The sequence below is a fragment of the Calidris pugnax genome, unplaced genomic scaffold (assembly GCF_001431845.1).
Source record: "Calidris pugnax isolate Ruff unplaced genomic scaffold, ASM143184v1 scaffold262, whole genome shotgun sequence".
NCBI lineage: Eukaryota > Metazoa > Chordata > Aves > Charadriiformes > Scolopacidae > Calidris > Calidris pugnax.
This window is the reverse complement of record NW_015091043.1, coordinates 883476-907341: the sequence shown is the minus strand read 5'-3', so window position 1 is coordinate 907341 and position 23866 is coordinate 883476. Positions and strand designations below refer to the sequence as shown.

Below are 23866 nucleotides of genomic sequence, written 5' to 3'. Positions count from 1 at the left end.
CTTGTTGCCAAGAGGGCCAATGGAATCCTGGGCTGAGTAGGGAAGAGTGTGGCCAGTAGGTCGAGGGAGGTCATTCTCCCTCTCTACTCTGCATTGGTGAGGCCACAACTGGAATCCTGCGTCCAGTTCTGGGCTCCCCAGTTCTAGAGGGACAGGGAACTGCTGGAGAGAGTCCAGCGTAGGGCAACAAAGATGACTGAGGGATTGGAGCACCTCCCTTATGAGGAAAGGCTCAAAGAGCTGGGGCTCTTTAGCCTGGAGAAGAGAAGGCTGAGGGGAGACCTTATCTATGTTTACAAGTATCTAAAGGGTGGGTTGAAGGAGGAGGGAGCCAGACTCTTTTCAGTGGTTCCCAGTGACAGGACGAGGGGCAATGGGCTCAAGCTGGAACATGGGAAGTTCCACTCAAATATGAGGAAAAACTTCTTTATGGTGAGGGTGACGGAGTCCTGGAACAGGCTGCCCAGGGAGGGTGTGGAGTCCCCTTCCCTGGAGATCCTCAAGCCCTGCCTGGATGCAGCTCTGAGTGATGTGCTCTGGGCAACCCTGCTTTAGCAGGGGATTTGGACTGGATGGTCTGTAGAGGTCCCCTCCAACTCTGACAATTCTGTGATTCCGTGAGGGGCAATAGCTTTAAGCTGGAGGGGAGCAGATTTAGATTGGAGATCAGGAGAAAGTTCTTTACTGTGAGGGTGGTGGAGCACTGGAACAGGTTGCTCAGGGAGGTGGTTGAGGCCCCATCCCTGGAGATATTCCAGGTGAGGCTCGATGAGGCCCTGGGCAGCCTGGTCTAGTTGGGGCTGCCAGGCTGCTTCCCCACGGCGGGGTTGGCTGCAGGTGGCTGCAGCGTGGCCACGGCCATGGCCGGGCTGAGGGAGGCCCAGCACCACCAGGGACTTCCAGGGGCACCCCTCTGCTGGCAACAGCAATCCCACCCCACAGCCACCCGAGGTCACCGGGAAAGCTTTCAGATCCCAAAACAGTCAATAAAAAAACAAATATCAGCGGCTTCACAGCCCTACGGGCCCACCTGAGCTGGGTCAGCTCGGCAACACCGGGCGGCCCTCAGATCCCCCGCTGCGGATGGAGGGCCGTGGCCACCTCAGGGCCTTGGCGGGGCATGGGGCGTTGTTAAAAGCCACCGGCAACGCCTGAGGGCAAACACCGAGCGCCTCCGCCGCCATCGCACCCTCCTTGGCGACCGCCCGTCGCCACCGCCGCCCGGTGCCACCGGCCCGGCCCAAGGTGGGCCACCCCCCAAGGTCACGCAGCCGGCGGCGGAGCGAGAGGCCGGGCCGGGCCCTGCCCGGGGCGGGGGAGGCGCGGTAACGGATCTAAGCACGCCGCCGCCGCCATCCCCGTGACTGGGCCGCCCCGCCTCCCCGGGGCCGGCCGCCAGCGCGGGGCGGGCGGGGCCTGCGCCTGACAGAAAGGCGGGGGCGGCGGCGGCAGCAGGCAGGCCGGGCCGGTGGCTCCTCAGTGCGCGGAGGCCGCCGGGCCGGTGGAGGAGCAGCAGCAGCAGTAGCAGGAGGAGACACTTCGAGAGCCCGCCCGCACGCCGACAGGCCGCCGAGGCGCCCGCCTTCCCTCCTTTCGCGCTCCCGCTCCCCTCGCCGGCTCCTGCCCGGGCCGCCGCGCCCTGGGGATGGCGGTGCTGGCCCTAGCCCTGGAGGGACTCGCCATCTTCGGGCTTATCCTCTTCGTCGTGCTCTGGCTCATGCACTTCATGTCCATCATCTACACGTAAGCGCGGGCGGTGGGGGAATGGCGGCGGGGAGGGGAGGGAAGGAGGCAGGGAGGGGGGATGGCGGCGGTGTGTTGTTCCCTCGCCCCCTCCACCCGCCATCGCGCCGCTGAGGAGCGGGGCAGCGGGCCTCGTCCCCCGCCACCACACCGCCTCCCCCCCGGGGGTGTCAGGCACCGGGGAGCCCCCCCCGGGCCCAGGAACGGGGCTGTGGGGATTTCACCTGCGGGCCGGTGTCTCCTGTGGGGCCCGGTGCGCATCCCGGCTGTTGTGAGGGGCCATGTCCCCTGCCATCGCTCCTCGGGGGGAGAACCCCTTCTCTTTAGGCTTGTGTTTTCACCCCACCGCCTTTAGCACTGATAGGGAGGGCTTGGGGTTTGTGTTGTGTTTGTTTTCCTGGTGCACCTGTGAAGCTGGGCTTTTCTGCTGATGGTGGGAGAGCCAACACGCACAGTGGTGATAAAATGTGTGGGTTTTTTTTGACTGTGCGACGAGCGTACAGCAGAACAACCCAACTAGCGCAGTACCCTCTGCTGATCAAACAGGATTTTAGCTATCAATACTCCTTTTTTTTTTTTTTTTGTCCCCCTCAGAAATAATGGTAGTACTAGTAAAAAGAAGTATATATGGTGTCCAGACCCTTCTTGGATAACTCTAAGGAAAAATGCTTCAAAGGTTTATGAGGAGTGTTTGTTTTGGTGGCTGACAAACAAAGCAGATTCCCACTTCAGCGTGGCAGGCGAGTTGACCATGGGTATGTGGGGAAAGGATTAAGAACACACTTCTCTTTCTGTAGAAGACTGTGTTTTTACTCTCTTAAATAAAAGGCTGCTGTTGTATCACTACAGGGTTCAGAAAATATCTTGAGTTTCCGTTTGCTTTTACTTGTGCCCTATCCGGTCTCCTTTTTTGCTGTTCCATGTGCATCTGATATTTATCTGTGATAAACACCAGCCCTTGTTGAAGGCAACCTCTTAAACTCTTGGGTGCTAGAGATTTGCTTCTGCTGCCCTTGGTCATGGTTGCCTTGCTCTTTTTTTTATAAGAAATCACTTATAAGCTCTGAGTATTTTTCTGTACTGTATTTCAGTTGTCTTAAGATCTTATATTTACTTGAATAATTACCTTCTTTCTTGACAAGTAGCTGTATAGGTTTTCTTGGGCACAAGCGGTGGGATTTCTGTACTGGGAAGCTGCAAGGGTGCCTGGTGGGGGAAGAGGCCATGGACTACTGCGGTCACAGCTGATTCTGGGCCGCTTTGAAGCTGACGAAAAGAACCCATTGCATGCTAAAACCTCAACCTATCAGATAATCATGTGCGGTGCTGCTGCTGCTCATAAATCTTTTAAGAAAGAGTGGCAGCTGCAAGAGGCAGGAGACACAAATGGTGATATGGGGGAAGACATATGAGAGGACAAACAGGAGGAAAAAAGGATGAGAAGTGAGGATAGAATAGAGGAGAGCCAGAGGAAGGGGGCATTGTTGGGCAGTCCTTGCCACAGGAGCTACACCCTCAAGTGGAGGCTGCACTGGAGCAGGAACACTCCTGAATGGGCTGTGGGCTGCAGGTAAGCCATGCCAGAGCAAGTATGCATAACCCTGAAGGCACTGTGACCCGTGGGCAGCCTATGATGGGGTGGGGACACCCTGAGGAGACTGCAGCCCATGGCAGACCTATACTGGGACAGAGACTGCCAAGGGATTGCAACCTGTAGGTAAGTGACACAAGAGCAGATGCACCTGCTGGAGCATGGTAACAGTTAAGACGCAACCAGCAGTGGTGGAAAATGAGTAAGAAGCAAGGCGTGGCAGAAAAACCATTACACACTGACCCTCGCCTCCTGCGTCGCCTCGCTGAAGGGCTTGGGAGGGACCAAGCGTCAGGAGCAGTGAAAACAAGAGCAGTTCAGGTAGAAAGGTGGGGAGGAAAGGTCTCTGACTGAAGCTGAGCCTGAAGGAGGAGGACTGAAGGTTCTTCCCTAAAAGTTTCATTATTTCTCTTTTTTTCTGAATAACCAAATCGGTAATTAATTGCTGGTTAAATTGGCAATAATTTAAGTAGAATTCCCTGAGTTGAGACTGTTTTGCCCGTGACAGTAATTGGTGGGGACTGCAGGTAGCAGCTGGACCTGGTGTGGCCTGGGGCTGGAAGTTTCACACCTGCAGGGGTGTGAAACTTGAAAGGAGTTGGGTTTTTTTTGTTGTTGGGGATTTGCATTGCAAGAGTATGTATTGTGTACGGGGGAGTTAATGCAAACAATATGTTGTCAGGTGGAAAACTTGCCAGTTGCAAAGGGAATGGATATGAATTGGGGTGGTCTTGTCCCAGCCTGTGAGACTGCTGGAGAAGAGAGTGCTTCCAGCAGGGCTCTTGAGATGCCACCTTGGCAGGTCCAGAGCTGGGAGCTGACTGTCTTTATCAGAGTAATGGAGTGGTGGTAACAGGAATGTTTACTGTTGAGCGCTTAAAGGTGGCCCTTGGTTGGAAGTGACCAAATTACAAGCTGTGCTGGGTTGGCAGGCTGTTGTGGAGAAGCTGCCACAGTTAGAGTGATCTAGCAGATCTGTGGAAACAGGACCACTGCTCCCCATAGTGTGATCATGCAGCTGCCCTCTGCCTGTAGTGAAGTTAAAGAAATGCTGGACACCTACAGCAGCCATCCCAGGGAGATGTCCTTGCAGTGGCTGTGGTGGTGCTGGGAAACTGGAGCTGGTGGGATGTAGTTGATGACTGGAGACAGTGCTGTTCTGGTGAGTTTGCACCCTGTGCCACGTGTAAGCACCACCCTGTGCAAGGGAGGAGGGCTATGGGGTTGTCTAGTAGAGTGGTCTGTGGAGGAATGGCCTGGTCCTGCAAGAAAGATACCCCTGTGAAGGGAATTTAGCAGGAGGAGGTAACCAACTGTGTTTGCTTGGACTGTTGGAGTGCATTTATGGTGAAGGGACACCGGATAGATGTTTGTTAATGCCATGGCCTGAAGACTCTGGTGGTTGGACAGTGTTACTAGTGTCCCTCAGAGAGACAGTTTTGTCCTAGATAGTGGGCACAGCATACCACACCCTTTCCTAGACCACTGAGATAATGATGGGAGGCCTGTACTTATAGACAGGAGCTCCTTTGGATGTCAGTGAGAAGATGTAGTATTAGAGTAGAATGATGTGATACTTGTCATGTACTGAAAACTACTTACTGTACCTGGTACAGGAAATGAATAAAGATGAAACTAATTCATCTTCGTGTTTTCTCTTTGTGGACAGTATGGTTTACACTTTTTTAAAGTAATTGGATTAGGGTTTTTTTGTCTGTGATCTGCACTGCATCTAGCAGTGCTGAACTGGTGAGTTGGAAGGACTGATCTGTGCCACTGCGAGTACTCAAATAATGTTGGGACATGTCAGCAAAGCTGTTGTGGCCTGGGCAGTCCTCCCCGTTGGTATTGTAGATGTTTCATTTAGCAAAATACTTGGGACAAGTGTGAATTAAGTAGATGAATGGGATTATTCAAGAAAATAAGATATTTTTTTTTTTATCTCGAATTGTTGTCAGCAGTTGTCAAGGTTAAGGTCTTGACAACATTTCAACTGTGTTGGTTTGTGCTGTAATTGCTTTAAAAGATGTGGGGTTTGGATGTCTAAGGTACTGTACAAAGTTTCAGTTGAGGAAGAATGTCTGTTCTTTTTGTAAAACTTGATTCTTGCCACATCTTCCCCCAATGCTCTTCCCTCCCCACTTTGAATGGTTTTGATTTACAAATAAGTAGTATAGTAGGATGGTTTGATTTCATACTACTTAAAAACAAAGAGGTGGGCTGAAGCAATGAAATGCAAATAGCAACACTGTTAAGTCAAAAGGCCGATCTTTATAAATTCTCTAATGTATGTGACTATGAAATGAGTCTTGGTTTGGTGTGCTCTCAGTAATACTGAGTCAGTGAAGTAAATGCAATAAACATGAACCAAATAGGAGGTTTTTTTCATAGCTAGTAATTAGATGAAGTGCAGCCTGTGTATATTACTCTGCATAGTAAGGCTGTGATATTTGACCTGAGTTGCTATCCTTTATATTCAACTCGGAACCTTGACTAAGACCTTTCATTGCTTGGATTTAGGCTCTTCAGCCACAGAAAGAGTTCGCTACTGGAGATTATCTAATATACTGACTTTGAAACCATCTGAAGTTGTATAGTTTTGTGGACAACTAAAATGAACTTTCAGAAGTAAAACTAAGCATATAGCTATATCCGAAATGGAAGACAATGTGTATGATGTGCTAATATGGAAAAAATATTTATAGTGTTGGCTAAAGTGTTGTTCAGGAAACCGGGGAGTAAATTTTTCTATTTTAGCAGTCTACTAAAAGAGTTATTTAATGATTCTTATTAACTTCTGTTCTAAGGACATGCAAAGAGTGGAACAGAAGTCTTGTGAAATCAGGGGAAAAGTAAAAAAAGAGAGAACAAAGCTAAAGCTGTTTTGGGGGGGTTTATGGCATTCATAACACATCTTGTAATTCTGAATCACTGGTTAGTAAGGCCTGTGACAGTGGATTTACTGTTTTAACTGTATTTCTAAATAGATGGTTCTAGTTTAATAACGATAGGAGCTTTCTGAACGTGCTGAAAAAAGCTGGCAAGCCAACCCTGCAGAACCTGGAAAATGCCTTATTTAAGCACAATCAATTTGATCTCAGTTTTCCTACTATGTCTTCAAACCTTAAAAAAAGAATGAAAGGTTTTACATTTTTTTCTCTAAATAATTCTCACTGTTTGTTGTTGATCACTATTTTAATTTGAACACCAAGTAGAGGTGTTACTGTAAATTTATCGTAGGACTGAGGAGAGGCAATAGAATGGCTTTAAGTTATGGAAGTCAAATTCAGTCTTTGGTGACTTGCACTGAACATTGCCCCAGAGTTACTAGGAAATGTTTGGTAAATCTCTTAGATTGTTTCTCTCTTGCTGCTTTATTTGCCTGGTCCACAAAACCGGACTTACGGTGTCATGTTCCGGTTTGAGTCTCCTTTGTTCTTGTAACAGTTGTCAGTGGCAATTCTAATTATAGCACTTAATGTATATCACTTTCTTGAAGGCATCTGTGGTCAGTTGTTCATTGCCTTAGTTCCAAGGTGCAAGTGGGAAGGGTAGTGCATGTCATTTAATTGGTAAACGTTGCTGGTTTTAGCTCTTTAAAAAATTTAATTGTCTGTAAGTTACTACAGTCAATGAAGAAATAATGAAGTCTGCATTCATGCAGTATTTGGATGTAATTGGGCCCATTGTGCCTTGTCTGCTGAGTGAAACCCAAGACTTTCAGAAACATATAAATGTAATAAAACACCTGAATGTAACTAGAAGTAATTAATAGCCTTAGCTTAATGTATATGCAAACAAGGAGGAAATTCCGTTTGCACAGATACATAAAACTCAAATTTCCTGAAGTACTTGTGCAAGGCTTTCTGAACGTGGCTTCCAAACCTAAGCAAAAACCTCCACATAGCCAATGTTTGACTTGTTTGGTTTTTTTCCTGTGAAGTCATTTTGATTTTTTTTTTGGGGGGGGTTAATAATCTATTATGGTGTAGTAATTGTGATGTTTTGTTCTTAAGAAAATAACAATCCTATTTCTTTTGGCCCTATTTAATTGTCTTGTCATTCTGGTTTATTCCTTTGTCCCTCCCTTGCTGCTCAGTCCCTGATTTGTGTCCAGGCTTACCCTTCTCTGTCTGCTCTGCTTGTCTTCTGTCATCTTCTTTTCACCTTTTAGCTTATTGGTGAGGCTGTGTTTTCCTTTGAACTGTCTTATATTTTCCACTATCAACAGAATCACAGAATCACAGAATTGTAGTGGTTGGAAGGGACCTCAGAGATCATCAAGTCCAACCAACAAAACAAAACACACAAAAAACACAAAACAAAACACACAAAAAACACAAAACAAAACACACAAAAAACACAAAACAAAACACACAAAAAACACAAAACAAAACACACAAAAAACACAAAACAAAACACACAAAAAACACAAAACAAAACACACAAAAAACACAAAACAAAACACACAAAAAACACAAAACAAAACACACAAAAAACACAAAACAAAACACACAAAAAACACAAAACAAAACACACAAAAAACACAAAACAAAACACACAAAAAACACAAAACAAAACACACAAAAAACACAAAACAAAACACACAAAAAACACAAAACAAAACACACAAAAAACACAAAACAAAACACACAAAAAACACAAAACAAAACACACAAAAAACACAAAACAAAACACACAAAAAACACAAAACAAAACACACAAAAAACACAAAACAAAACACCCCACCACAAACCAGTAATCTTGGGCACTAGAGCATGCCCTGAAGAACCATGTCTACACGTTTCTTAAATACCTCCAGGGATGGTGACTCCACCACCTCCCTGGGCAGCCCATTCCAATGCTGGATAACCCTTTCAGTAAGGAAATGTTTCCTAATATCCAACCTGAACTTCCCCTGGTGCAACTTGAAGCCGTTACCCCTTGTCCTATCATCTGTAACTTGGGAGAAGAGACCGACCCCCACCTCTCTACACCCTCCTTTCAGGTACTTGTACAGAGCGATAAGGTCTCCCCTGGCTAAAGTGGCTGTTATGGCAGAGTGAATAACTACTACTGCTCTTCATAGGGATGCATTTTCTTGGGTTTGTGGAAGTGCTTCAGAGGCAGTCTTGTCACAGGTAGGAGCCAGGAGGGGATGTAGCATAGATCTAATTTAAAAAGTGGTCTTTAGACAACTTGTCCATTACTGTCAAGTGTTACCAGGCATAAGTGAACTTGCATTTTGATAGACTTTGATGGAGATAATGCAAATACTCCTGAGATTAGAAGTACCCTTTCCTCTTGTTGATAATCAAACTCAAGCAGAAAACTGAGAAGTGTGATTGCACTGGAGTTTCTCCAGAATTGGCTAGAAGATGTCTAGCACATGTGGAATGCTGCATCTGCTCTCGGGTTTGTCATTATTCCTTAGTTGAATCTTTATTGAACTTCAACCATTTATGCTTACATTTTCCATGCAGGTTGTCTACTTTGGGGTGAATGTTTTTTCCAGTTACGTAGCTGATGACAATGTTGATGTAAAATGTTAGTAACTTTAACAATGGGTTGTTGCAATCTCTTTCTGCAGAAAATCTTAGAGGTTTAAAAGCAAATAAAGAAGGACTTAGATGTTTGACCACAAACTGGGACATTGGAGAAGCATGAAAAGTTGGAAAGTTATCTGAGGTTTCTGTTTGTTCTTGGGTAACATTTTTATCTTCCTGCTCTTTCTCTTGTTATCCCTGTCTCCAATTATCTGTGCATTGAGGGTGAACCCTATTTTATGTAGAAATCTTAAGGTACTTGCTGGGAGTGTTACATCCATACAACTCGATGAGCTGCTTTTACTCAGCAAGTGAATGACTGCATTGTAGCAAAGGCATATCTAAAGGGCAGCAATGCAAGATACGAAATCAAGTAAAGTTACTGGGGAGAAACATGGGGAAACAATGGTATGGGAACACACAAGTGGCTGAGGCTTTAACAATCTAGAGACAGAGCTGAGAGTCTGTTTTTCAGCACTGTGAAGAGAATCAGTGTGCTTTGGGCTGGAGATACCTGTTGAAGGTTTAGTTCCAGGCCCCTGCTCAAAGCTGGACCAAATTTCAGCAGTTTGCTCTATGCACAGTGCATAGATGGGATAATTTTAGCTTGTGATTGAAACCACTGAAGGGATTCCAAGTTTGAATTGCACAAAACCATCAGGGGTCAGTGCTGGCTCCAGTAGTGCTTGACATCTTCATTAATGATCTGGAGGATGGTATATATCAGCAAGTTTGCTGATGATACAGAACTAGGAGGAACGCTTGTCATACCAGGTGGGTGTGCTGCCATCCAGAGGGACCTGCACAGACTGAAGAAATGGTCTGACAGGAACCTCACAAAGCTCAACCAAAGAAAATGCCAAGTCCTGCACCTGGCAGGAATAACTCCATGCACCAGCACAGGCTGGGGGCTGACTAGCTAGAAAGTGGCATGGCAGAGAAGGGCCTGGGAGTGCTGGTGGATATCAGTTTGACTATGAACAGCAATATGCCTGTGGTGGCAAAGAAAGCCACCAGCGCCTTGGGCTTCTTTGCTGGCAGGTTGAGGGAGGTGATCCTCCCCCTCTACACAGCACCAGTAAGGCCATGTCTGGAGTGCAGCCCACAGTTTTGGGCTCCCCAGTATGAGAGACATAGATATACTAAAGCAAGTCTGGGTTAGGGCTATGGAGATGATGGTGGCACTGCAGCATCTGACATACGGGGAAGGTCTGAGAGCTGGGACTATTCAGCCTGAAGAAGGCTTAGAGAGTTCCCATCAATGTGTGTAAATAATTTTTGGGGGTGTGGACAGGTATGAGGAAGACTCTTCAGAGTTGTGCCCCACTGACAAGATGAGAGGCAACAAGCAGAAATTAAAATGAAATACTTTAATTTTAAACAAAACAAGACCTTAATGGTCGACCACTGGAACAGGCTTTCCAGAGAGGTTATGGAGGCTCCGTCCTTGGAGACAGGAAAGACTGACTGGGTGCTCCTCAGCAAACCTACTGTAGTTAATCCTGCTTTGAGCCAGAGGGCTGGAGTAGCTGATCTTCAGAGGTGCCTTCCAGCCTCTCTTGTTCTGTGGTTTTGTGAAAAATGACACCCAGCCTGCTGCCTGGACTATTACAGAGCAATAGACTGAGAAGGAGGTTGTGTGAAGGATGTAAGTTAATGTATGTTGCTCATTTTAAACAACTTGAAATTTACCTGACACTGTGTAGTCGCAAGACTTAAATTTAGGTAATCCCTAGGGGAAGATGGATCCAGAGAAAGCAGGAGTAAATTTTTGAGTTAGTTATACTAGGAGTGTGGTTGAATGAGTTTCTGTATTACAGGATTAATAATTAGGGAAAGCAAAACAGTGCAGAACCAAAAATCAGAGTGATAACAATGTGGGAGAAAAACCATAATGTTGAAGGCATTAGGGAAGGCCAATTTATAATGTGAGTCAGGAGGATTAAATACAGACTATAAACATTGGGGTGACAGCATGGTGGTAGCGGCTCTGAACATGAATGATTTAATAGAATGTAAAGAACCAAAGCCTAGACTAAAGACTGTCTGGGGTAGACTTAAAGGAGAGGGACTCTCACAGACTAGATGGTGTGCTTATGTTGAGAGGAGGGAAGATGGTGCCATAGATGTGACAAGTGAACTTTAGAAACAAACCACATCTGTTTGAATGGTTTGCACAGAAGGGGGAAAAAAAAAAGACTGCAAGCTACAGAGTATGTAAGGTGGGAATGAAATGGGTTGTGTTAGTGGAGCTATTGGAGGGCAAAAAAGCATCCAGCCTTGTATGTCAGCTGGAGTGGAAGATGCTGAACAGTGGGATGATGAAGAATATAATATTTTGTCAGGATACAAAGATTTCATAGAAGTTTAAAGAAATTGAGGGTTTACAGAACCATTTTTTCCAAAAAGGCTTAACTTTTAAGGTGGGTGAGCAGAGTGGTAGATATGTGACTTTAAAAATTATTTTGTGAAATTTGTCAGAACTTCTCTGTGGCATGCTAAGTATGTAACTAGTTTTACTGGTTTACTAGAGCACCCTTCAGTACTTGTGTCCATTATTCCCTGGGAATTGCATAATGCCAAATAGTGGTGTCAGAGTTCACTGGGATTTTTACTTTTTATTGTAACTGAAATGAAGTTCTTTGGTTTTGATGTACTTGATATTGGTTTTGCATTTTACTGAAGACTATGGTTAAAAGAAATTATTAATTACTCTATAGGAAAACATTTCTCACAATAGATTAAAAAAAGCCTTTCATTTTGCTAACTGCAAGGTGAATAGTTATTGCCTTATATATGTTGCCTTTAATAATAGTGGATGAGGACCTAGGGTAGACTATACTCTCTCATAATTGGCCTGGGTAAATTCATAACGAGGCAAATTACTGAAGTTGTATCGTGCGTAAAGGAAGTCTTATGCTGTCCTTTAGACAAATAAGGTAAAAACATCTTCACAAGTGTAGACAAAGATAGAAGGCTGAAGTGAAGCATTTTACAAAGTTAAAGATTAGGACTATCTTGGCAGTGCTACTTCTACCTTTCTGCTTTTTTTATATTTCTTAAAGCAGTTTTTGAGCGCTTGATAGGTGCTTTTAGTGGACGAATCTTCTTATGTTATTAGTTAGCCTGCTGTTTTAATGCATCTTTGTTGCCAGTTTGTGCTGGTAGTTAGTTTGTTCCCCTTGAATTATTGTGCCCCTCTTCAGAAATATCTCTTTGAGGACTGTTTTGGTTTGGTATAGTGTTTTAACCCCATTGAATAGGGCTCATCTCAGTTTTGTCAGCAGTACAGTTCATGAAGAGGAATCTGTAAATCAAGTTAAACATTCATTTTAATGCTGTTTATGAGTGTCCTATTTTTATGAAGTGCTTGTCTTGAGGTCTTGGTTCAATATACCTGTGTAGTCATTATGACTTCTCAGGTGACTGCTGCTTTGGCTTGCTAATGGGTACTGTGCTACACTTCATTATGAAGCAGAAAAAATACTTCTTTAGTCACAAGCACACCTTGTTTAATGTAGAATAATCAAGCTGCTGAAAATGAGATTCCAGGCAATATACTGAGCTGTTACCGAGGCATTACACTTCTTTATCTTAAATCAACATGCATTTTTTTTCTTGCAAGCCTTGCTAAAATAAGATTCTGGGTTAAGGAGAGGTAGAAAACTTTTAGACTCATCTTCTTCACGAGAAAGTATATTTTGAACTGTTGGATGTTAATAATAACGGGAGTAGCAATAAGAAAGTAGGAAATTATTCCTACCTTCATCTTCACGGATCTTTATGATGGACTAGGGGAGAGGGTGGAGTAGACAGGCTTTTGAGGCTGTAGGAGTCTGAGTTCTTGGGCTGCTTTTTCCCCTGCCTGCACAGTGGGTGGTTGAAATACGGTGTCAAAGGTTGTACCTGTTAACCTTTTTGAAATGCTAGTGAGATGTTTCAAAATTAAGATATTCCACACTGCCTTTTAAGCATTTTTGAGAGGTGATACATATTTTCATAACAGCGTTTCCAAGCAGACTGTTTTATATAGGCTGTGTGGTGGCGAGGGAGGGTTTTAAGGGTCTATGAACAAAGCATTGTGTGTTGCATTTTTTTGAGAGAGGAAAGGTGAATTTTACCATGTTAGTCTTTCTAGTTTGCATCTGTTGGAAATGTGGGGAAAAAACCTGCCTTTCTGAAATGTTGTCAAATATGGCATTGAGTATAGCTTAGCTTAACATTTTCCTTCAAAGATTTTTTTTTATAATTGCTATCTTCAGTTTCTGATGTTCCTTATAGGAGTCTTATTCAAGGTCTCCAAGGAATTTTTAGTGAGAGAGCAGTGACACTGTCTTGCTGACAGTTGCATAGTCCAGACAAGGTTTACAACTTTTTTTATTACCCCAGCTGGGGGTTATAGGGCCTGGGACTCTGTGTTCAAACTTGTGTGAATTGGTGTTTGAGTAAGATTTCTGCTGCAGTGGTATGCTGTTTTGTACTCTGGGAACACTTGCAGCGGAGTTAATTGAATAAAAAATGGCCTGTCATCCACTGAAAACTAAGAGAATACTGGCATGGTATCTGCTTTATGATTTGTTAATATAGTTTCTGTTTTGTCATTAACATAATTCTGTTACTGGCAGTTAACTGTTTTGGAAGCTTTTAGGGAGAAGAAGCTGGAAAATGTTGATGGGTGTCAGGGATCTTTGGCACAAAGGGACTATTAAGGAGCAACCTGGGGCCTGTGGAAAACACATCATGCAACGTTTAGCAAATTATACGGTCATTTAAACTTGTGCCTTATGAAATGAATGGGGCTGAGCTATTTTCCTAAGCAGGAAATCCCATAGATTTGCAAAATAAAAGTCAGAAAAACGAATAGTCTCACAAGAAAAATGTTCTAAAGCTTTGTGTTTTAAAGGAGCCTGTACTTAACATTGAGGGTTTGGTCCTGTACTAAAAGCTCTCTGCTGTGGTTGGTTTATCTGGCTCACAGTTACTGCCGTGCACTGGAGATGCTTTTATAAGTAAAACACAAATCATGCTGGATGCAGTTCTCTAAAGTTGCATAATGTTTGTTGCAAGGAGTCTGTATTATTGAAAAGCATTCTTATTTCTATGCCTCGGTGGCTCTTGATTTGATGCTCAAAGGGGTAATGCAAATTCCCTCCCATCCCTACACCTTTCTGAACATTTCTGCCGTAATCTGCCTTCAGTGAGCGTGTGGCTATGTGGTGACTCAGATCGGCGAGCTAGCTTTTTCTGTGGTATAGTTTTCTGTTTGATCAGCAGGCTGATCCAATTTATCTTGTGGCGCTGACTGCTTTATAGCCACCAGTAGGCTGAGGGTGTGGGAAAGCAGGGAATGAATTGCTATTTTGATGGCAGCCTGCAGATACATTACCAGGAAAAACTGTGTGTTCATTTTAATGTTTAGTACAATCCAGTAATGGCTGTGTTGTAGGCAACTTGTTTTTGTTAAGCACACTTCATTTCAGCTTGCTGAATTGTAAATTATCTAGTATTTGGACAGTAAAAGGGGTCCCATTACTTCATGTTTAACTATGAGCTATTGTATGGGAGCCTGTTTGTTTCTCTCTTATCGTGCAGGTGTAGGGGCAGCGAAGGGAGTTGGAGAAGAATTTCTAGATAAAAAAAGGGAGTGTTTTCTGGTTTCAAGATGAGGTCTGTACTGTTTGATCAGTCTTCTTCCTGAAAAATAAGGCTTTTTTTCCTACTTAAAACTCCAAAACATGTTTGAAAGTAGTTTAAACTCCTACTTCTCTCCCTTTCTTTTTAAAAAAAAAATACTGTAATTCATTGATTGCATCCACTGAACATGACTTTTGTGATAACATTTTGAAGGTTCTTCTTAAAGAACTTCAGCTGTGTACATATGAAGGTTTCAAATTCAGAATATGAAGTAGCATTAGATAGGATTTCTACTGCTCTACGGTGTATGATTTTATTTGTCTTTATTACTAGCCACTGACTGAACTGCTGCTTTCCAAAACCGGAATAGCAAATTGATGTTTGTTTTTTCAGAACATTAATCTCCTGAAAAATTACAGTGATCACAGTCTAGGTTCTTTCTCGCTCAGTTCTATCTCAAGACCTTTAATTGGACTTTTTCCCACAAAAAAAAAAAGAGAAATGCTTTGACTGTTGCTGTTGGAACTTGTTTTTAAGGTGGTGGGGTGTTTTTTTTTTTTTAAAATCATTCCCCTTCCTCTCAACTGCCCATTGTGATTTCAGTGCATTTCATTCTAAGGTCCTTTTTTTATCTGTGTGGTATGTGTAGTGCAGAAAAAAAAATGCACTGAAAGTGAATGAAATATTTGGTCTGCCTTCTACCCTCAGCTGGTGTGTTATGAAGCACTAACCTACTGCAGCATGCTTTTCAACATAAACTTCTAGTATGCAAACGCTAGGATTACCTTCTTTGTTTGCAGGTGGTTTTTTTTTTTGCAGGCGTGCACACACCTGTTTCTCTGCTGGTGGACAGCCACAAGAAGTCTGTATTACAAAGTAGATCTTACTCATCGTTTCCTTCTTTCAGACTTGTCTACTTCCCTCTCTCTCTGGGCATTTTATCAAGACCAAGTGACATGTTAATTGTTTTTAATTACAATTGATGTCACACTAGAAGTGACACTGGGCTTTCCTCTAAAGTCCTTTCCACTTGTCCTCAGCAGTGCGTTTCTACTTCTCCCTGTTGTTGGATCCGAAACTTGTGTAACTTGTGTAAGGTTGGTGGGTGGATTGACTTACTCTGTGTCCATATGGCCGTTGAATTGAATGGACAAGACTGCCTACCTGGGAACGTTCTGGTTGACCCAGGCATGCACACAAAGGTGTCCTGAACTGGCAGGTGTGAGGTGATGTGTTCCTTTCAGCCAAGAGAGATAGAAGAGATAGAAGGGTGACATGCCTTAAATACTAATTCAAGAGTCACTTGCGGATGCTGGCAGTGTTTTATGCTAGCAGTTAATTCTATTTAGCTATTTCTGGCAGGCAAATAAGGACAGAGCAAGTTACAAGGGAGTGAATGCTGTAAAGAACTGTGATGCAGAGTTGGTTGTGGAAGAGTTTTCAGGCACCTGACCCAAATCCTTGTGTATGTTTTTAAAGGAAAGTGTTGGGCCCCTGATGCTTCTTTTATGCTGACACTGGTCCTCCTCTGACTCTAGGGTGAGTGGGCTTAAGCTGCTCATCCATGGGCAGCTCTGCTCTTCTGGAAGCCCACTAAAATGATCTTGAAGAAGATGATTCCTCATCTTCTCCCATGATCTTGGCAGGATATTCACAGCCACCTTCTTGAACATGCTCTGGAGCTTCTTGCAGCCTCCTCAGAAAATAACAAAGTTAAATCTGGCTTCTTTCCTCCCACCTCAGGTTATGTGAGTTTAAGCAGGATTGTGCGGGCATTGATACTGGCACAATGTCTTGTTTGGCTGGTGTTGATGGCAGCACAGAGAAGGAACACGGGGGATCTTTGCTGCTAGTGAATCTGCACGATCATCCTTTCAAACTGTATACTTGTGAAGTTAACTCTATATGTAATGTCATCATTTTATCAGTTTATAGTTATGTGTTTAAGTATCTCAACTAGGTCACTGTGGGATTAGACAAATGTCAGCACCACTGAGAAGCACAGCACATCCCAGAAAAATAGGGGAAAGGAAGTAAGAGGGAGTGCCTCTGAGCAGCAGCCTGTAGTTAAACTGGTTCAACTATGTTATAAAGCTCCACTGTAGAGGGGGAAAAGATTGAAAACAAGGTCAAGGCTTTAAGAATAATTCTGTCCATTTGTTAGGACGTTTAATTTTTTTTTCTTCTGTGCATAAAGGTATGGGCTTCTGGAAGTCTTTTAACATAAGATACGTATAAAAAAGTAAGGAAGATATGGGGGGCTCATCCTTTTTACCTTTCTGTTGCCAAAAGAAGCAGGATAATCTTACATTTTATTTCTCTTGCTCAAGCTGAGATCTGTCTGCTACTTCATAGCAGATCAAAGCTCCACAAACACCCATGTGAGATGGTTCAGCTCACTAACATGAGAACAAACTGGGGAAGGGGTATTATGTAAATTCAGAAGTGGAAGCAGGAAAACTGCCCCTTTCAGAAGTAATGGTCTGCTAGCTGATCTCCATGGCCTGTAGGGACAGCCTTCAAGGGCACCATACTCTTCAGTGCTTCCTGCATCTTGTTACTACTGTCTTGCAATTCTTAAGTATCCTTTACAAATTCCTGACCAAGAATTATTTGCCTCCCACCTTAAGGGATAATTCTCTGCTGCTGAGGGAAGGTTGAAATGAGTGAATAAAGAGTGCTTAGGTTTTTTCAGCTGCTTTTAAAAGGCATCTGTTACTTCAACAGCTGAGAGACTGTCTACTGAATTTTCACTGAATTTCACTGAATTTCTAGAGTTGGAAGGGACCATAGAGATCATCTAGTCCAACTCCCCTGCTGAAGCAGGATTGCCTAGAGCTAGAGCATGTTACTCAGGACTGCATCCAGGCGGGTTTTGAAAATCTCCAAAGAAGGGGACTCCACAACCTCCCTGGGCAGCCTGTTCCAGGGTTCCGTCACCCTCACCGTGAAGAAGTTTCTCCTCATATTTGAGTGGAACCTCTTATGTTCCAACTTGTGCCCGTTGCCCCTCGTCCTCTCAGTGGGAACCACTGAAAAGAGTCTGGCTCCCTCCTCCTTCAACCCTCCCTTGAGATACTTGTAGGCGTTGATAAGGTCTCCCCTCAGCCTTCTCTTCTCCAGACTAAAGAGTCCCAGCTCTCTCAGTCTCTCCTCATAAGGGAGATGCTCCAATCCCTGAATCATCTTTGTAGCCCTACGCTGGACTCTTTCTAGTAGTTCCCTGTCCCTCTTGAACTGGGGAGCCCAGAACTGGACACAGTACTCCAGTTGTGGCCTCACCAGTGCAGAGTAGAGGGGGAGAATGACTTCCCTTGACCTGCTGGCTACACTCTTCCCTATACAACCCAAGATACCATTGGCCTTCCTGGCCGCAAGAGCACACTGTTTACTCATTGCCATTTTACTGTCCACCAGGACCCCTAGATCTTTCTCTTCAGTAGTTGCCTCTAGCGGGTCCACCCCTAACCTGTATTGGTGCCTGACATTCTTCTTCCCCAGGTGCAGGACCCTACACTTTTCCCTGTTGAACCTCATGAGGTTCTTCTTTGCCCAGCCCTCCAGCCTGTCCAAGTCTCGCTGGATGGCAGCACAGCCCTCCGGGGTGTCAGCCACTCCTCCCAGTTTGGTATCATCAGCAAACTTGCTGAGGATACACTCTGTCCCCTCGTCCAGGTCACTGATGAATATATTAAACAGCACGGGTCCAAGTATTGACCCCTGGGGGACTCCACTGGTTACAGGCTTCCAACTTGAACCTGCTCCATTAATAATTACCCTTTGGGTCCTGTCACACAGCCAGTTCTCAATCCACCTCACTGTCCCCTCATCCAGCCCATACTGCCTCAGTTTCCCAATGAGGATGTTATGGGAGACAGTGTCAAAAGCCTTGCTGAAGTCAAGGTAGATGACATCTGCTGCCCTCCCCTCATCCAACCAACCGGTTATGGCATCATAGAAGGCTATCAGATTGGTCATACATGATTTACCCTTGGTAAACCCGTGTTGCCCACTTCCAATAACCCCCCACTCTTCAACTTGTTTGGAGATGACATCTAGTATGAGTCTCTCCATCACCTTCCCAGGGACAGAGGTGAGACTAACTGGTCTGTAGTTCCCAGGGTCCTCCTTCTTGCCCTTTTTGAAGACTGGAGTGATGTTGGCCTTCCTCCAGTCCTCAGGCACCTCTCCTGTTCTCCACGACTTCTCAAAGATGATCGAGAGTGGTCCAGCGATAACGTCTGCCAGCTCCCTCAGCACTCGTGGGTGCAACCCATCAGGCCCCATGGACTTATGAATGTCCAGTTTGGCCAAGTGGTCCCGAACCTGGCCCTCCTCTACTAGAGGAAAAATTTCCTCTCTCCATACCATCCCCCTTGCCTCTAAGGCCACAGATTCATGAGGGGTAGTCCTAACAGTGAAGACTGAAGAAAAGAAGGCATTCAGCAACTCTGCTTTCTCCGTGTCTTCCACTACTAGGGTGCCCACCTCATCCATCAGTGGGCCCACATTATCCCTCACCTTTCTCTTGCTGTTAACATACTGAAAAAACCCCTTTTTGTTATTGTTAATATTGGTGGCCAAGCTGAGCTCCACTTGAGCCTTGGCCCTTCTAATTTTCCCCCTGCATATCCTCACCGCTTCATGGTATTTCTCCTTATCTGCCAGGCCCTTTTTCCAAAGATTATAAGCCTTCTTTTTGTTCCTGAGTTCCAGCCGAAGCTCTCTATTTAGCCAGGCTGGTCTTCTTCCCTTCCTGCTTGATTTTAGGGACTTGGGAATAGCTTTATCTTGCGCCTTTAAGAGTGCCTCCTTGAAGAATGACCAGCTTTCCTGGGCACCCTTGCCCTCGAGGACCATCTCCCAAGGGACACCCCCAATCATGCTCCTGAAGAGGCCAAAGTCTGCCCTTCGGAAGTCCAGGGTGGCAGTCCTGCTGGCCCCCCGCCTTGCTTCAGTGAGAATTGAAAATTTTATCATTTCATGATCACTTTGTCCAAGACGGCCTCCAACGTTTACATCCCCCACAAGACCTTCCGAGTTAACTATCAGCAGGTCCAGTAGGGCACTTTCCCTGGTCGGTTCCCTCACCAGCTGCGTTAGGAAGTTGTCTTCCACGCATTCCAAGAATCTCCAGGACTGTTGCCTCTCTGCTGTGTTATATTGCCAGCAGATATCAGGGAAATTGAAGTCCCCCATGAGTACTGTAGCAAGCTTTTTGTTTTTGCTGGGATGTTCTCAAGCCCTCCATGAAACGAGAGGAGGAAGTGTAGTCTTGACCATTAAGAAAAAAGAACTTTTGTTGCTTATTTGATACAGGTTAGCAAGAATTCATCATGTAGTATACTGGGCAGTGATAACTCAGTAGCTGGATTTTGTCTTTGGAAATACCTTTTTACCTCTGCTGAGAGAAGAGATCTAGATTATAGCTGTTTCTATGGGTTCATATCATGTTAAGGAACCAAGTTTGAGAAATTTTACAGATGCCTCTTACATGATGTAGGATAGTTAAACTATAGCTCCTGACACTATTATGCATCCTGCAGCTTTTTCTTTCCCCACCTACGTACACCAGCACTAGACTGCTTAGAAGGAATTTCACAGTTTTGCTACCTAAGAATTGCTGGCTGATCCATTAAATATATTTAGGTGCAGAAGTCCTTATAGATAATCTGGTCTTTCACACATGGCTTCTGAAAATGCCTTTAAAGAGTGCTCTGCTAGCCGCTGTTTCAGAATTCGAAGTTGTTATATGTTCCTTGGTGTAGTGTGTTTCTGTGGCTTACTGCATTAGGCTGAGGTAGAAAAAAATGCCACCATAAGCACAAGTTAGTGCTCAAAAAACACTAGTTTACTGCTTTATCTTACCTCTGCTTTGGAGACTTCAGTGCATGCTCTGTAACACTGAACTTGATCTAGAACATTCCTGCATCAACATTGTTAATGTTGTTTAAGTTTAGTCTATTATTTGACTTCCATGTTAAATGTTAGCCTTCATTTGAATACTATAATTTGCTTTTTATAATGGTTATTCTCTTTCACTGGTAGGTTTTCAATTGTAAATTTTCTGATTCTTCTTCAGAATGTGTCACTTTACAAGTAGTCTTTCTCTATGTAAAATGATCTGGTTTACTGTTAATTTGCCTCTTGCTCCATAGACTGTAACAGAGATTGCAATTACTGGCATGGAAATTGCTTTACCTTAGTGTCACAATACCACAGTGCTTTCAGGATGGCAGGCTGCCACTTTTGTGCAGCTTTATGAATAGAACATGAACTGTAGTCTTATTTTTAAGATCACATGTTACAGACAGTCTTACCATACTAAGTGATACTCTATTTGTATGATGTTTCATGGCTGAAGAGATCCTGATAATGCTGCGTGCCTCATTTGCATGTTTTGCAAGGTTTCCCTTTTTTACACCAGGCTTTTCCTTAGGTAATTCAATTACCTGCATAATCCTGTGTGTCAGCATGGTGTGTAACAGGATGCCTTGCGAGATTCTGCAGTTTTATCACTTAGGGCTCATTCTTTATAACAGTCCTGCCTCAAGTCTGTCTTCATCCTTTCTCTCCTTACCTTATTTTCATTTATTCTGCCACTTCCTTCTCTTACTTCCTGTTTGTCAAGGCTTTGGCTCTGTACAAAGCATTGCTACAGTTGGTTTTAAATGGAGTACTTTTTTTTTTTTTTCCCCATGCGTTCTTACCTTTTGCTCCACCCAGTCAAAGTTGCATTCTTGAGACTCTCCCTTCTTATTGGCGCTAAAGTCCTTGTTTGCTGCTATGTTTGCGAAAATTGGTAAGGAAACTTTCACTGTGGTATCTATCTGAACTATTGCTTTTCTTACTTGGTCTGTAAGTCCAGTCTGACAGTCCCTTGGCTGTTGATTGCTCAGCAAGACTGTTTCAGTTTACCTCTGCAGTGCCCAGGCTTGGACTCAATAACAGTAGGAGGACATCTGCTTTGTCCCCCTGTTTTGTTTTAGTGACCCCATTGTTTATTTTCTGTAACAGCATTATGCTCCTGGTGTCCAGCTGCAAACTTGCCTGACAGGAGTGCTAGGGGCAGGGCTGATGAGATACAAATGTGATGTCACTGTCCCATTTCAGGAAGAAATAGCTCTAGAGAACTACTGGAATGTCCTCTTAGTGTAGTTCCTTTGTTAGTTCAGTAATTTCACTTGGTCAGGCACACTTTTCAGGACCATGCTTCCTAGGAACTTGATGACTTTTTTTTTTACCATTTAACTAGGATGAAGCAACCCTATTTCCTTTTTTTTTTTTTTTTTTTGAGGCAGCATCTTGTAAACTTTAGTGTGAAAGTCTTTAAGAATTTATACTATTAGGTATGTGCTACAATAAAATATCCTTTCAGTCTGACTGCTGTGCATGCTAGAGAACTACATTATGAGGCATATACACTAACTTGCAAGTTTGAAGTTTCAGCAAATACTTTTTCCTCCAGTTACTTGAATTACTTATATAAACTTACTTGATGCAAATACTGGCCCATCAAGCTTTCAGAATTTAATTTTGCATTCATTCACAAAGGAGTGTACGATTAAACATTTGGGTTAGTGAGTTGTGACATGATTGTCAATTTACTTTTTTATATTCATTGCTGAAATACTTGTGACTGTTTGGAATTGTATTCTCAGTTTATCTATGGTGCTGACCCAGCCCAATGTCTCCAGTTTAGGATTTTTATGCTATAGTTGATTGACCTGTATCTTTTTCTTGGAGGTGTTTGTTAACAAATTGATCGGTACGATCAACTGCTTCCCCTGTGCTTTCAGCTTGCTGTAAGTCTTGCATAACACAGCATAGTGCTGGAAGAAGCACCTGACACTTCTCTTTTTTTGCCTTGTTTACAGTAAATTGGTTTTTCTGATTGTCCAGATATAATTCTATGAATTTTAATGCTATGGAGGAAGACAGAAACATCTTGTCTCCTATGCAGTTTGAAAAAAGTGGGGCTCCTATTGTTCAAAATACATAGTGCGAAATGCATTAATCTGAAACATCTAATAAGTTGAATAAGGCTGAATTTAACCTACATACAATGCAAAGATTTTTTTTTTAGGCATTGTCTTTGACACATCAGCTGTCAGATAAAAATAGCCGTTGTTTCTACTATCAAAACTAATTTTTTGCAGCAGTTTTAACTCTCAAGATTTCTTAGTTCTGACTGTATTTTGAATGGAATTCTCTAGCATATTTTCTTCATCTGTTGGTGTATGTTATTTCTGTTTACAGACGCCTCCACCTCAATAAGAAAGCCACAGACAAACAGCCATATAGCAAGCTTCCTGGTGTTTCACTCCTAAAGCCGTTAAAAGGTGTGGATCCTAACCTGATCAACAACTTGGAAACCTTCTTTGAACTGGATTATCCAAAAGTATGTATACTGTTTAGTGTCTTTTTTTTCCTACCATGCCTCCAAAAATCTTATCAGGAGCTTGAGCTAGAACTATGCGACTTGATTACATGTTGAATTGTTCTTCCTTCCACAGCAAATGCATAATTACCCATTCTACATGCTACAAACGAAATTTACTCCCTTTAAAAAAAGCATTCTGTAAAGGAACATGATCAAGGTTTAGGAATGGAAAATACACTAACATTTGTTTAGTCATTATTCCTGTGTTGTAGTGTTTATAGCAGTATGAAGCTCTTCAATCTAGAAGAGATCATTTGAGAGGCCAGACATCCTCCTAATTAACTGCGTTTCTCTAAGAAGTCCTCTGAAAGAGGAGACTAAACTGATAGCCTTGCTGGTGGTTCTTACTGATGGCTCATCTAACAAAGAATTGCTCAATTATGAGGTGGTGTATCTCTCCAGTTGGTAGCTAGGATAGTCTTCAAGCCCTTAATGGTGTTGGGAAACAAATAGTTAATAAAAGCTTGCATTTGTTGTTGAACCCTGTTTGACTTTGTAATGTAAGTGATAAGTGTGTCAGATGCTGTCCTTGCTTACAAATTAAAGGAGAAATCTGTAAATGCTTGCTGCATCAGTCCGTACTTGGTGTATGCTTCTGTGGATGGAAAAAGGACGGTGCTTCTTACTGCGTATCTCCTGAATTCTAAAACTTGTAATTTATTTTAAATAAAAACTCTTTTCTCAATTCTTCTCAAAACTACTTCTGATGCTACTGCTTCAGTTGTAAAAGGTCAAAGGTATGTGTAAGCTGTACAACAAGTTTCCTTTGTGTATTCTGACCCAGAGCTTTAAATCTTCTCCTAAATAGGACAGGTAAAACAAACAAAAAACCCCCACCACTTGGAACTTATTAAAAGTTGAATAGTTTTTCTGTAATGAAGCTTAGGGCCTTTTGAAAAGCTTTAGGCA

General features: G+C 43.5%; 1 protein-coding gene across 1 annotated transcript in view; it reads left to right on the top strand.

Moving 5' to 3' along the window:
- Positions 1–1442: 1442 nt before the first annotated feature.
- UGCG (UDP-glucose ceramide glucosyltransferase) overlaps positions 1443–23866 on the top strand; it is a 33350-nt gene continuing 10926 nt past the window's right edge. Inside the window, exons 1-2 of the mRNA XM_014956434.1 lie at positions 1443–1743; positions 22774–22915. Coding sequence (XP_014811920.1) covers positions 1646–1743; positions 22774–22915 — 240 coding nt within the window. The 5' untranslated portion in view covers positions 1443–1645. The remainder of the gene's footprint in view (positions 1744–22773; positions 22916–23866) is intronic.